General features: G+C 38.0%; 1 protein-coding gene across 1 annotated transcript in view; it reads right to left on the reverse strand.

The window, feature by feature from the left end:
* VPS13B (vacuolar protein sorting 13 homolog B (yeast)) overlaps positions 1–14,796 on the reverse strand; it is a 933,283-nt gene that overhangs the window by 831,895 nt on the left and 86,592 nt on the right. The window contains exon 13 of the mRNA XM_012643529.1: positions 255–446. Coding sequence (XP_012498983.1) covers positions 255–446 — 192 coding nt within the window. The remainder of the gene's footprint in view (positions 1–254; positions 447–14,796) is intronic.

Consider the following 14,796-nt stretch of genomic DNA (forward strand, 5'->3'; position numbering starts at 1 on the left):
AAAAAGGTATGACAATAAAATACTGACAATTACTGGCAAATAAAGTACACATAAAAATAATTTCCAAGTTTTGACCTCTTCTACTACAACTTCCATTTAAAGAATTTATTCTTTAAATTAACAAGTGAATATATAAAAGTCCTTGCAGACAGGCAAAATACACTAAAAAGGGAAAGTTGGCAAAACAGCACAAACTGAATTATATAATCATTTAAATCAACTGGCAACAGATTCAGAATTAATCCAAAACAAACCTGGTTTTAGCTTGCTATATGGTTCATATTCATGTTCCAAGGCACAAACAATCATTTTCAAAATCCTATGTACTGCACTACTATCCAAGTGAAAATCAAGAGGACCTATAACAAGGCTTTTAGTAGACTTCTCCTGGACTGTTCCCAAATCTTCACTTTTCCCTGTGGAGAAGTCTTGTTGATTTGTAGAACCTATAAGAAATAAAATTTTATATTAATATTTTCAGCATCAATTAGATATACTAAGTATATATTTTAATATTACTCTTCCCTCATCTTTTTAGCTTATAGCTTAAGGCCTCAAAACAAATTCTTAATCAGCTAGATACAGAGAACTATGCTATGTTTTACTCTATGCAAATGATATTATTGACAAAAGCAACTGATTCAAAAACAATTATTCTTATTATCTATTTAATATTATAACAGGTAATGTAAAACCACACCATCATTTTTTTTTGTTTGTTTGACAGAGTCTTGTTCTGTTGCCCCAACTGAAGTACAATGGTGTCATCATAGCTCACTGTAACCTCAAACTCCTGGGCTCCAGAGACCCTCCTGCCTAAGCCTCCTGAGTAGGTGGCACTGTAGGGTGCATGCCACCACACCTGGCTAATTTCTTCTATTTTTAGTAGAGACGGGGTCTCGCTCTTGCTCAGGCTGGTCTCAAACTTCCGAGCTCAAATGATCCTCCCGCCTCAGCCTCTCAGAGTGCCCAGCCCCAAACCATCATTCATAGAAAACTATTCTGTAAAACCTAATTGGCTTCTATCCAATAATTCTATATACAATATTATTACATTGACTGGGAAGGGGGACTTTGGAGAAAGTTGCATTTTACTGCTAATTTATCTTAGAAGTTTCATTTAAAATTAGAAAAATAACATGTTCGAACACAGGGTGCCTTGAGAGTTTTATAATGACCATGAAAATGAACCACAGGTAGTACCTGCTTTGAACTTTTTCAAGAATAAAATTATTATAGCTATGCTCCATGGGACAGAATCCTAATTCCTAGATCCCTCCTCGTCTGCTCATATACTGAAGAGGAACCAAGACTGTTTTCTTAAGAAAATCTTGACTCCACCTACAGGTATTTCTCATTATCTAATATGTATACTTCTTAGAGATTTGGTTTTAATACATAAATCCATTATAAGTAATAACAGTAATTTTTAATTCTTAATCCATTTTGTTTATTCAAACAAAAAGAAGGTAAGACTTTCTAGCATTTAATTATCTTTAGAACCTAGAAAAGCCTAATTAAACAAAAAAATTCTTTATCTATACCTTCAATAACTTTTACAAACATACTTTTCCATCATTTCATGCAAAGTAGTACTATTTGCTCTTTAGTCTCACTAGATAAAAAAATTAATTAATTATTCATGTATTTTTAAACAGATGATCCAGTAGGCAGAATGTTTTACTATGTAATACAAGAAAAATCTGTAAGTGCCCATACAGACTTAAATGTCACATCAAATAAAACATACAAAGTTATTCTTATATATACTTAATGATATGTATACTTAATATTGACTCACATTAGAACTTAAGTATAAATAACATACCATTCACCTGAGTGCCCATTACTTTTCATAGCTAAAACCATTCCATTTCTAAGGTTACGGATTACACAGAATGGAGTAACTTGAAGATAATCGGAAGAACTTTGGTTACAAATCAAAATACTCAAAAAGCAAGAAAAATCCCCTGATATGGATCCTTTAAGGGCTATTAGGCTTCCTAAACAAATGTTACTTTATAAAAAAGACACTTCTCTTAGACATCAAATTGTCTCTAAAATAAGAGAAGTCAATAGGCTACATCTATGCCCCCCTAATAATGGAAATTAAATATAATACAGTTTAAATTTGGATACTAGTTTGAAATGTAAAAGTGTAACTGGCATTTAGCTATTTATTTTTAGCAAGATATTTACTTGTGCCCACCTTCAATATGTTTGGTCAGTCCAGCCCCTAAAATGTTTGGCTGTTTTTATTAAGAGTCAAGACACTATCCAGGTAGCCAAATAAAAAGGAAGGACTTGTGAGTCTCTACGGGACAGCCAGAGGCTACACTGCCCCCAGCCTCCTATATTTTTGTACCTCTCAATAGAAAAGTCATCTTTCCTCCCATTTGAAGAGGAAGTACTTAGTTTTCTTGAGAATCTGCTAGCTACAAAAACAACTCTAACAATCATTAGTGCTGACAGTGTGCATGGAACCCTACCTTCATTGATAAAAAGTTATATATCTTTAGTTTTCCTCTTTCACTAGAGATTTACCTTCTTTCTTCCTCTATTGGTTCTCACTAAAGGTTGCCTGTATTTAACTTATACCTTATGAATGTGAGTCTCAGTATAAGACTCTTACTTTTAAAGAAAAAAGAGCCTGTCTTAACTCCATGCCTGGAACTGCAAAATTAATCCTTAAATAAAATAATATAGGAATCAAGAATCCTTCTATCCCAACAATCCCTTGAATTAACACCAACACCTGCCCAAGTCATCCAGATTCAAAATATCAATGAATTATGATGCTTCTCATAGTTGCCCTTCAATAATATAAGTGTTTTAATTTTATCTCTCACTATGTCTTTAAAGTTGATTATCTCTAAAACCTTCCTGTTCTGGATTACAATTTCAGCTATCTACTTGAGGTCCATAACATTTCTAATAACCCCCTACGCACATAAGACTAGAAAGGTAGTAGTTTCAACAGTAACAAATATTTAAACAGTTATATTAATAGGAAATACTTCAATTTAATTTTTAAAACATTGTTTGCTTTCAAGTAGTATAACAAAAACAAAATAATTGCCAGAAGATGTGTATCATCAATATTAGACAGTAGCACAGGAAACTTGACTGACTTTTTATTTACAGACCAACTTTTAATGTGCAAAAAGTACTACTACATCATTTATTGCAACAAAAACAAATAATAACATAAGCTCTTTTTACTATATTTAATAGTTTCTTATATTAATTAGAATATCATGAACTTACTAAAACCATACAAAATCAAATCTACTCTCAAATTTTCAAAATTCACTACAAACTTTGTGAAATTATTGATTCAGTATGTGTTTACACATTTACATAGATAAAATTTAAGGCATTTTTTGATAATGTAGACCTGCGGTCCCCAACCCCCAAGGTAGTGCTCCACAGCCTGTTAGGAACCAGGCCCCAGAGCAGGAGGTGAGTGACAGGCAAGGGAGCAAAGTTTCATCTGTATTTATAGCCCTTCCCTATTGCTCACATCACCACCTGAGCTCCACCTCCTGTCAGATCAGAGGCAGCATTAGATTCTCACAGGACCAGAACCCTACTGTAAACTGCACCATGAAAGGGATCGAAGCTGCACACTCCTTATGAGAATCTAATGCCTGATGAGCTCAGGTGGAGCAGGGACAGTGATGGTGGCAATGGGGAGCAGCTGCAAATACAGATTATCATTACCAGAGAGGTTTGACTGCATAATAAATGTAATGTACTTGAATCATCCCAAAAACATCCCCCCCACCCCTGGTCTGTGAAAAATTGTCTTTCATGAAACTGGTCCCTAGTGCCAAAAAGGTTGGGGACCGCTGATGTAGACTATAGAAATAAATAAATGTCAAGTCACAACAAAGCAAGAATTTTAGATAAAATATTTTTTTAAGTATTTAAAGTTATCCTCCTAAAACCTTAAATAGAAGATGGCCGACTAAAGACATCGCTTGTGGAACCATCAGGGCTGAAAGGTAGAATATTGGACTGAGGAGGGCAGAGAAGAGTCCTAGCTCAAGTGAGGATCACAGACAGAGACAACTGAGACATTTGGGGACCACACAGAGAAAACCTGCAAACCTGAGAAAGAAGAAGATAGAGAGGAGAAAATAGCGGCACAGATCGAAACCAAAGAGGATCAAAGCCCAGTGAAAGGGTAAGTGGGGTTTCCCTACCCACCTAAGTGCCTTCAGTGAACAGCGGGACACAAAGTATACTTAAGATGCTTTCACTATCCACGAGCCCAGCACAGTGCTAAAGAGGAAGACTGGGGTGAACCAACAAACCCCACGTGTTCGGGTGTCCATACGGGACACCCCATGGGAAAATGTTACGAGAGACGGGAGTGCCAGCTTTCTTATATCTAGACACTTTCTCCTCTGCAACCCCCTATTCACAGCATCAGAGAAAGTACTTTGAGCTCAGGTGACTGTAGCTACAGTCCCTCCCCAACCCACTGCAACCTCCAGAATACTCTGAATGGAGAAGCTCATAAACAGCTGCTTCTCTATGGCCAGTGTGCACTTCCTGCAGCCGCTGTACACTCCCAACTGAACTCGCCATGGAGAGCAGGGCTGCCACAACTTCAGAGTTTCCTCCCTGCCAGGCTTTCGTGGGATCGCGCCCTGGCAGCTGAGATAGGCGAGCCAGCCCCAGACCTCCCCAGATATGAGAATGGTGGAGGGAGACATAGGGGAGAGGTCATGGTCCTGGACTCAGGTAGTGAGGAAGCCCTTGTGAACATACCCCATGAGAGAGTGTGGAGGGGTGCTGAGAAACAAGGATCTGTGAGTGTACCCAATCCCCACCCCGGCTGGAGAAACACCATAATGGATAAAGGTGCAGCACTCAGAGAGAAATAGCCTACCCCTGGTTTCCACGGCAAGCAATGCCTCGGGTGCACCACTAAACGGGAGCAACAGCCTCTGTGGATAGAGAGGCATAAAACTCTCCCCTTGGGGTCTTGTTGGGGAACACGGGTGCACAATCAGGGAATTATTTTCCCACCAACATTTTGCAAAGATACATGCCACTAGGTCAGATACATGGACTGGGTGGAAGTCCAAGAGCTGCTCTCAGGTGGTAAGGGAACTCAATGTGAACTGATCTGATTGGAGTGTGTCTTGGAGTTCCAGGGAGTGGCAATTAGGGATGCGGCTCACCTTTCCCCACAGAGAAACTGTGCTAGTACATAAGGGCGGAAAGAGCCGAGCTTGAAGCCTTAGCACCTAAGTGATTACACTCCTCCTTTGGGAAGAGAGAGCCTTCCTGGTTTGGAGAACTTCCCCTGAAATCATACCAGTGGCACCCCCTAGCAGCCAGAAAAGCAACCTGAGCCCCATGAAGGTTGTGCAAAGCCTTTCAAGCTCTCACAATCAAGCTACAATCTGTCTTCTTCCTCCCCTCACCTCAGTGGGAGTAGAGATCAAGTAACCCACCTGGGATCTGGAGGGTTCCTCCAAAGCTTGGAGCATTCAGTGCCCCACCTGGGGAACCAGAGTTTAACATAGGCACAAAATAACATCTCGGCAGTTGGCTCTTCCACACAAACATCAACCAATAACACAAGGCACAACTCTAGAGTTAAGCACAGCATCTTCCACCAACTCAAGCAAATAGGGAGTGGCTGATTCATGCACAGAAGTACCACATACCACCTCGGAGATTAAGCTGGGGGACCTAACTCATTTCGCACTATTGGAAAGAGGTGAAAACAACAGATCAGAGGTAACCCAAATGATTTATCAAACCTGCTAAAACACCACATAGAAAACTCAGGACCAGCACTTCTCCCCCTGGGATGCTCAGAGATCAATCTTTGGGAGCCCAGAAACAGGCCTGCAAGTGAGGCCTAGCACCCCCAGGTCTCGAGCAAAATGCCAGATGAGAAGAAATCAGCAAAAGGACTCCATAAATATGAAAAATCAGAGCAAAAGGATGCCCCAAAAAAGAAAACCGTAACTCCTTACCAATGGATACCAACCAAAACAAAAATATTGAAACGACTGATGAAGAATTTCGAATATGGTTTATAAGTAAACTAATGAAATACAAGAAAAATAGAAACTGAACAAAAAGAAACCACAAAAATAATACAGGAATTGAATAAAAAGTTAACTACAGAAATCAAATTATTTCAAAAAAATCAAACAATTTCTGGAAATAAAAATTTCAAGGAAATTCAAAACAAAGTGGAAAGCCTTAAGAGTATTCTAGATCAGGCAAAAGAAAGAATCTCAGAACTTGAACATACCATCTATGAATTAAACAAGTCAGCAAAAAACAAAGAGGAGAGAAATAAGAGGAACAAACAAAGCATACAAGAAATATGGGATTATGTAAAGAGGCTTAACATAAGAATCAAACCCATACCTGAGGGTGAAGAAGAAAATACACAGGGTTGGAAAACCTATTTTAGGGAATAACTAAGGAAAATTCCCCTGGTCTTGCTAGAAACTTAAATATCCAGGTACAAGCAGTTCAACAGACTCCTGGGAGATTCATCCCAAAGAGGCAATGACCACAAAACATATTCATAAGACTGGCCAAAGTTAACAAAAAGAAGGAACTCCTGTGAGCCATAAGGCAAAAACATCAGGTAACTTACAAAGGAAAACCCATCAGACTAATGGAAGATTCTCAATTGAGACCTTATAAGCCAGAAGGGATTAGGGCCCCATTCTCAGTCTTCTAAAACATAATGATGGCCAGTCTAGATTTCTGTATCCTGAAAAACTGAGTTTCCTATATGAGGGAGAAATAAAGACTTTCTCAGACAAGCAAACACTGAGGGAATTTGTCAAGAACAGACAAGCCCTGCAGGAAGTACTCAGATCTGCATTATACATTGAACAGCACAATACATAACCACCAACGTAAAATCAACCAAAAGCTAAAGCTCAGAGCCCATATACCATAATGGCTTAAGAGGTAAAACAAAGCAATAAAGTTCTACTCAACAGGATGAACAGAAACCCATTGCACTTATCAATTCTTTCAATAAATATGAACAGCCTGAATTCCCTACTCAAGAAATACAGGCTGGCTGGCTGGATGGATGGATGGATGGATGGATAAAAAAATACAAGTATCTGCTGTTGCTGAGAAAACACATATAACCCACAAGAACTCCTTCAGACTCAAGGTGAAGAAATGTAAAACAATATTTCATGCAAATGGGAACCAAAAGAAAGCTGGTATAGCCAATCCCATATCAGATAACACAGACTTCAACAATACAAAAAAAGACAAAGACTGTCATTATATAATGGTAAAGGAAACAATTCAACAAGAGAACATAACAATCCTAAATATCTATGCACCTAACACAGGTGCACCCAGATGCATAAAGCAAATCGTACTAGATCTAAACAAAATGATAAATAGCAACATCATAATAGAAGTGGATTTCAACACTCCACTGACAGAACTGGACAGATATTCAAACCAGAAAATAAACAAAGAAACGCTGGGCTTAAATGGACCTCTAGAACAAATGGGGATACCAGACATTTACAGAACATTCCATCCAAAAGCTAGTGAATATATGTTCTTCTCATCAGCACATGGAATATTCCCCAAGATTGATCACATGTTAGGCCACAAAACATATCTCAATAAATTTAAAAAAACAGAAATTATACCATAGGTATTCTCAGACCACAATGGAATAAAATTAGAAATCCATTCCAACAGAAACACACAACTCTACACAAAGTCATGGAAATTAAATGACCTACTGCTAAATGATATACAGGTCAAGGAGGAAATTAACATGGAAATAAAAAGATTCCTTTAATAAATGACAAAGAGGATACAAAGTTATAAAAATCTGTGAGATACGGCAAAAGTAGTCATAAAAGGAAAATTCATAGCCTTAAGTGTCTACATCAAAAAGAGAGAAAAATCACAAATAAACACTCCAATGAATCTTATCAAGGAATTAGAAAAGAAAGAGCAAACCAATCCCAAACCCAGCAGAAGAAAAGAAATAACTAAGGTCAGAGCAAAACTAAATGAAATCAATAACAAAAGAATTATACAGAAGATTAATGAATAAAGTTAGTTCTTTGAAAAGGTGAAAAAATTGATAGAACTCTTGCTAGAGTAACCAGAAACAGAATAGAAAGGATCCTAATAAGCTCAATAAAAAATGAAAGAGGATATATTGCAACTGATACCACATAAATACAAAATATCCATGCACACAAAAATACTATAAAAATTTCCATGCACATAAACTTGAAAATGTTGAGGAAATGGATAAGTCCTTAGAAAGATATAACCTCCCTAGGCTCAATCAGGAAGACATAGAACTCCTGAACAGATCAATAATGAGTAACAAAATTGAAGCAGCAATAAAAAATCTTCTAACAAAAAAAGTCCCAGACCAGACAGTTTCAACCAGATAGTTTCAAAAGAATTGATACCCATACTGCAGAAATTATTTCATAACATAGATAAGGAAGACTCCTTCCCAACTTGTTCTATGAAGCCACCATCATCTCAATACCAAAGCCAGGAAAGGACACAATAAAAATGAAAACTACAGAGCAATATTCCCTATCAATATAGATGCAAAAATTCTCAATAAAATCCTAGCAAACTGAATTCACTTGCACACCAAAAAAATAATCCACCACAAGCAAGTGGGCTTCATCCCAAGGATGCAAGAATGGTCCATCATACATAAATCCATAAATGTGATTGACAACATAAACAGAAGCAAAAACAAACACCATACGATCACCTTAATAGATGCAGAAAAAGCAGTTGAAAAAATTCAGGACACTTTTATGATAAGAACTCTTAAGAAAGCAGGCATAGATGGAACATACCTCAATATTATAAAACCCATATATGACAAACCCACAGCCAACATCATACTAAACAAGGAAAAATTAAAAGTATTCCCGCTTACAACTGGAACCAGACAAGGTTGTCCACTGTCACCACTTCTGTTCAACACAGTGCCGGAAATCCTAGCCAGAACAATCAGGCGTGAGAAAAAACTCCAGGGTATCCAAATGGGGAAAAAAGAGGTCAAACTATTGCTCTTTGCTGACAATATGATCTTATATCTAGAAAACCACAAAGATTCTGCCAAGAGACTCCTGGAATTGATAAACAAATTCAGCAAAGTCTCAGGTTACAAAATCAATGTACACAAATCAGTAGCATTTCTATACATTAAAAATAGTCAAGATTGAGAACAGACTTAAACCTAAGGCATGAAACCATAAGAATTCTAGAAGAAAATGTTGGAAAAACTCTTGCAGATGTTGGCCTAGGGAAAGAACTTATAAAGAAGACCCCAAAGGCAATCAAAGCAACAACAAAAATCAATAAATGGGACTTGATTAAATTAAAAAGCTTCTGCACAGCTGAGGAAACAATCAATAGAGCAAATAGACAACATACAGAATGAGAGAAAATATTTGCATGCTATACATTCAATCAAGGGCTAATAATCAGAATCTACAAAGAACTCAAACAAGTCAGCAAGAAAACACAAAACCACCCCATAAAAAAAGTGGGCAAAAGACATAAACACAAGCTTTTCAAAAGAAGATAGACCAATGGTAGACTAATGGCCAAGAAACACATGAAAAATGCTCAATGTCACTAATCATCAGGGAAATGCAAATCAAAACCACAATGAGATATCACCTTATCCCAGTTAGAATAGCCTTTATTAAAAAGTCCAAAAACAATAGATGCTAGTGTGTATGCAGACAGAAAGGAACTCTCATACACTGTGGGTGGGAATGAAAATTAGTACAACCTCCATGGAAAGTAGTTTGGGGATACCTCAAAAAACTAAAAATATACCTACCGTTTGATCCAGCAATCCCCTATAAGGTATTTACCCAAAGGCAAAAAAGCCATTTTATCAAAAAGACACTTGTACTAGAATGTTTACTACAGAACAATTCACAATCACAGCGATATGGTATCAACCCAATGCCCATCAGTTCATGAGTGGGTTAATAAAATGTAATATATTTATGCAATGGAGTACTACTCAGCCATGAAGAAAAAAAATGGTAAACTAATACCTTTTGTAACAACCTGGATGGAACTAGAGACCATTCTCCTTAGTGAAGTATCGTAAGAATGGGGGGAAGAAAACACCACATGTACTCACTATTAAAAGGGAAACTAATCAATCAACACTCGTACACATATCAAAGTAAAACTCAACAGAAATTGAGTATGTAGAAAGGGGGAGGAGAGCATGGATAAAATCACACCTAATGGGAACAATGCACAATCTGGTGATGGGCACACTTACACCTTTGACTCAAACTGTACAAAAGCAATTCATATAACCAAAACATTTGTAACCCCATAATATTCTGAAATAAAAAATTTAAAAAATAAATAAAGTTATCATCATACAGGAACTCAATACTTTTCCCAGTTCATAAATATTAAAAATTCTACAAATTTCTTATTTCAAGTAATCTAAGAAACAAACAAATTCCAACAGAGTAGTTATGAATGCAGGCTGATTAGACTGGTTAGGTTCAAATTCCCCATACTATGTGTGTGATCCTGGTCAGACTGCTTAACCTATAAAGGGCTGGCTGTTTCTTATCTGTAAAATGAGGATAGTGTTATTTACCTTATAGGGTTATTATGAGAATTACATACGCTAATACATGTAAAATACTTACAACAGAGTCTTGAATTTAAAAACAATAAATATTAGCTATTATTGAAACCGTCTTAATCACTATTATAAGTAAATACAGATTCACAATGAGGAACATAAACATATAGTTAACCAAAAGCAAGCAAGGAATAAACACATTATTGAGTGAATAACACATTTTTAAAGTATATGTGACATTCAAAAGTTAATTAACAGTGGAATTTTATTACTTTCTCAAAAAAAAAAAAAATCAGCTTGCACAATTAAGGAAGCAGATGAATAAGTAAGTGGTAAACCAAAAACAAGAAAGTAATTCCCACAAATCTCGGAATAGCAGTCTCTAGTGAAGAAGGAACAGTGTGGTAGAAAAGAAACACATAGGAGGCTTATCAGATACTAGCAATGTCCTATTTCTTGCAGTGTGTGGAGAATAAACAGGTGATAATTTTTATTATTCTTTGCTTTTCAGTACATAAATGTATAGAACTTTTCAGTATATATCTTATATTCCAACATTTTGTTTAAAAAGAAAAGTTAAAGAATAACATATCTAAAACATCATATCCTATCATAGAAGTGGAAAATACGAAAAATTCAAAAGTTCACAAACTACCAGCTTCTCAGTAAGAAATATACAATCTACCAAATATAAATCATGTTTCTATCTTTTAAAAACTGCAGGAGGGCCTTTTTGTTAAGACGGAAGGGTCCATTCACCATTCTGTGGTGAAAGTATCTTGCACTTAACTCTGTAAACCTGTATCTTGCTCTTGCTCTGTAAGCCTACCTTGTCTTTCCTCAATAAACTTCATTTCACACTTGCCTTCATTTTTGGTATGTCTGGTCATTCTTCAGCCAAGAGCACACCAAGAACCAAGAACAGACAAGATTACCAACCACCCCCAACCCTGATATTTTGGTGCCGTGACTTGGATCACTCTATCTATAACTTCTGAGCTCAAGTCTCAGGCTCAGAAGGAGCGGAGGAAGGAGGCTAGGCATGCCCAGTTAATGGCAGCATTGGAGCCCATATTGAGACCAACGGCCAAAGCCCCCACCAAGGGAAGGGATCTCCAGTGCCACATCTGCCGAGGGGAAAGGCATTGGGCCAAAAACTGCCCCAAAAAGGACAGGCTGCCCCCCAGGCTCCTTGTCATCAGTGCCATCAAACAGGTCACTGGACTGTACTCTATTCTATGGGATCATCCCAGGAGGGGAGTTGGTCCCCAAACTGGATCATGTTACAACAATGAAGGAGATGGTTCCCGTCAGCCCCCTGACAGATAACCATCACTGGACTGGAGCCAAGAGTAACCCTCCTGGTGGCAACTTTTCCTTGCAGGACTGAACATCCTGCTGAAGTTTTCTGAAGACTTCTGGAGTACATCATACCTCATTTTGGCCTTCCCCAGTCCTTACAGAGCAACAACAGTCCTGCCTTTACTTCAAAGGTCCCAGGGATACCTACGTGGATCCATCATTCTGAGGTGAAGCAATGGAAAGACCAAAATGAAACTCATCTGGCCCCCACGGATGAGGACTCCAACACCAGAGGCAAATACTCCTGTACTCCATTGGAGCATCTCTGATACCTGTTCAAGCGGACTTTTCCTACTGTGCCTCCTTCAGGTAAGTAGTACAAACTGTTTACCCATGGGTGAGACACCTCTTGCTCTGGCAAACTAACTGCACATACCATAAGGCTCAACCAAACTTGATGGATATGCCTGTTCACTCCCTTTTGTTAACATATCAGGGTAGGTTCAAGACAACACCAATGCCATCCTAGAGTCCACTTCCAATCTCCAGATGCAAGGCAAGACCTCTAGGCCCTGGTGGACGTCTTTGGTAATTCCCTTGGTGACACCATTACTTTGCATCTTGGTAATTCTAATACTGAGACCGATCCTCATAACTTTTCTAACTAAACTTATTTCATCCCACCTAGAGGCCATAGAGCTACAAATAGTCCTACATTCTCTACCAGCTTCAGTGCCTACCTCCTGACACCTACAACTACAACCATCTACCGAGGATATATACCAAAGTTTCCTGGAGAGACTTCCAAGAGAACTTGCAAGAGGCCACGCTAATAGGAATCGTCACTCTGCTCAGCACGAAGCAGCCAGATGAGTAGACACCCCTACCCAACAAATTGGGCCTCTAAAATAGAGAGTGGGGAAATGTTAGGAAGACAGCAAGGGACCTCTGAGACTCTCCAAGGGGACCAAAGTGGGTGCCTTGCCTTGGTGCTGCCTTTAGCAATTGCCCCACCTGGGAAGAAGGATAAGGACAGAACCCGTCTAGGTGTTGCCCCACCTTAATCCTGCCCCAAGTGACTGGCACACCTGGGGGAAGGAGGAACCCCTGCCAATCTGCAAAAAAATGCAGGAAATCCCCCAGCCCACAGGCTCAGCACCCCAGGCACAATAGAATTTGGAAAGTGGCCTAGAGTAACCTAAAGCTAATTATCATCTCATTAACTGTCCATCAAAGTAGTCCCATGGCGACGTCTGAACCACGGGGTGGGCCCAATCCATACACTATGAAACAAGACCCCAGACCATCATCAGAGCCCTTTTGTTAAGACAGAGGGGTCCCTTCAAGCATATCTTGCTCTTACTCTGTAAACCTATCACTTGCTCTTGCTCTATAAACCTATCTTGTCCTTCCTCAATAAACTTCATTTCATGCTTAAACAAAAATCTGCAGGAGAAGCATATATACAAAGAAATTTCAGTGCTAGGTTTCATTCACTTGAAAGGTGACTCTACCTCCTCTTAAGACATTGAATCAACAGCACATGCATAAGATATTACCCTAAACAAGAAAAAACCTACAAGCTTACAAGTGGACACTACAACACTATAAGTTGCAAAGCTCTTAGAACATAGACTTCTCAGTTGCACTTTCAGGTATCTAATTGGCTAAGGAACATTTACACTTTAATGTCCACAGGTACCTCAAAACTCATCTTTTTCTCCAAAATTTTTCCCTTCTTATCTCCAGCCTACTTAACAGTTATCACTATCTACCAGGTAACTCAAGACTGGAATCTGGTAAACTGTTTAAATTTTATTTTTAAGTAGAACAATGCGAAGCCTGTGAGGATTTTAAGGAGAGGAAACCAATCTGACTGCAGTATGGATTACAGGAGAGCCAAAATGGAAGCAAGAAGACCAATAATGTTAATAAAGCTAATAGAACCGATAGATGATGCTAGATTCGATGAGAGTGATAACAGTGAAGGTGACAAGAACTGGATGGATTCCATATAAATTTTGGAGGTAATATTGACAAAACGTGATGAAGGATCTCATGTTAAAAGAGAAGGAAAGAGTGTGTCATGACGAATCTCAGGTTTCTGGCTTGAGCAACTATAGAAGATGACGGTACAATATTCCAAGAAGAGGAGACTGAAAATAGAGGAGAAACAGAGGCAGTAGGTGGTCATGAGGATATTAATAATTCAATTTTGGACATATTTTGTTTTGAGGTATCTGTGAGACAGAGAAATGAAAATGTGAAGTATGCATTGGAAATTTAATTCTGAACCTTCAGGAAGTGTGGACTAGAAATGCAAATATGGGTATCAACAACATATGAAAGGTACTTAAATCCATGGAAAAGAATGAAATTAATTCAGGAGAACATTTAGGTAAAGAAATTAGAGACTGACCAATGAGAACACCAACATTTAGAAACCACTGCAAAAGGAGAAGTCAAAAAATTACTTCTCTTTCCTTCTCTCTTCATTAAAAAAAAAAAAAAAAAAAAAAAAAAAAACTTACTTGAAGATCAACTTCTCTGTGAAGTCTTCAACTCCCAAAGAAAAGTTGTAATTTTCCCACCTACACCTTTTTTAGCTCTCTAGTTATACTACTACTCTTAACATGCTACATTATCATGATTTACTTAAATGCCTAGTTCAACACATATATTGCCTCCTTGGGAAATGCTTTGGTCTTCTTTGCATTCACGGAACCTAACATATCATCGAGCACATAGAAATCACTTTTTGAAATATGAAAACAAAAAAATTATGAACCTATTTTTACTACCTTTTCAACATAAAAAAAGTAAAATAAGTACGTTGCACATTGATA

Source organism: Propithecus coquereli, unplaced genomic scaffold (assembly GCF_000956105.1).
Source record: "Propithecus coquereli isolate 6110/MARCELLA unplaced genomic scaffold, Pcoq_1.0 Scaffold2, whole genome shotgun sequence".
Taxonomy (NCBI): Eukaryota; Metazoa; Chordata; class Mammalia; order Primates; family Indriidae; genus Propithecus; species Propithecus coquereli.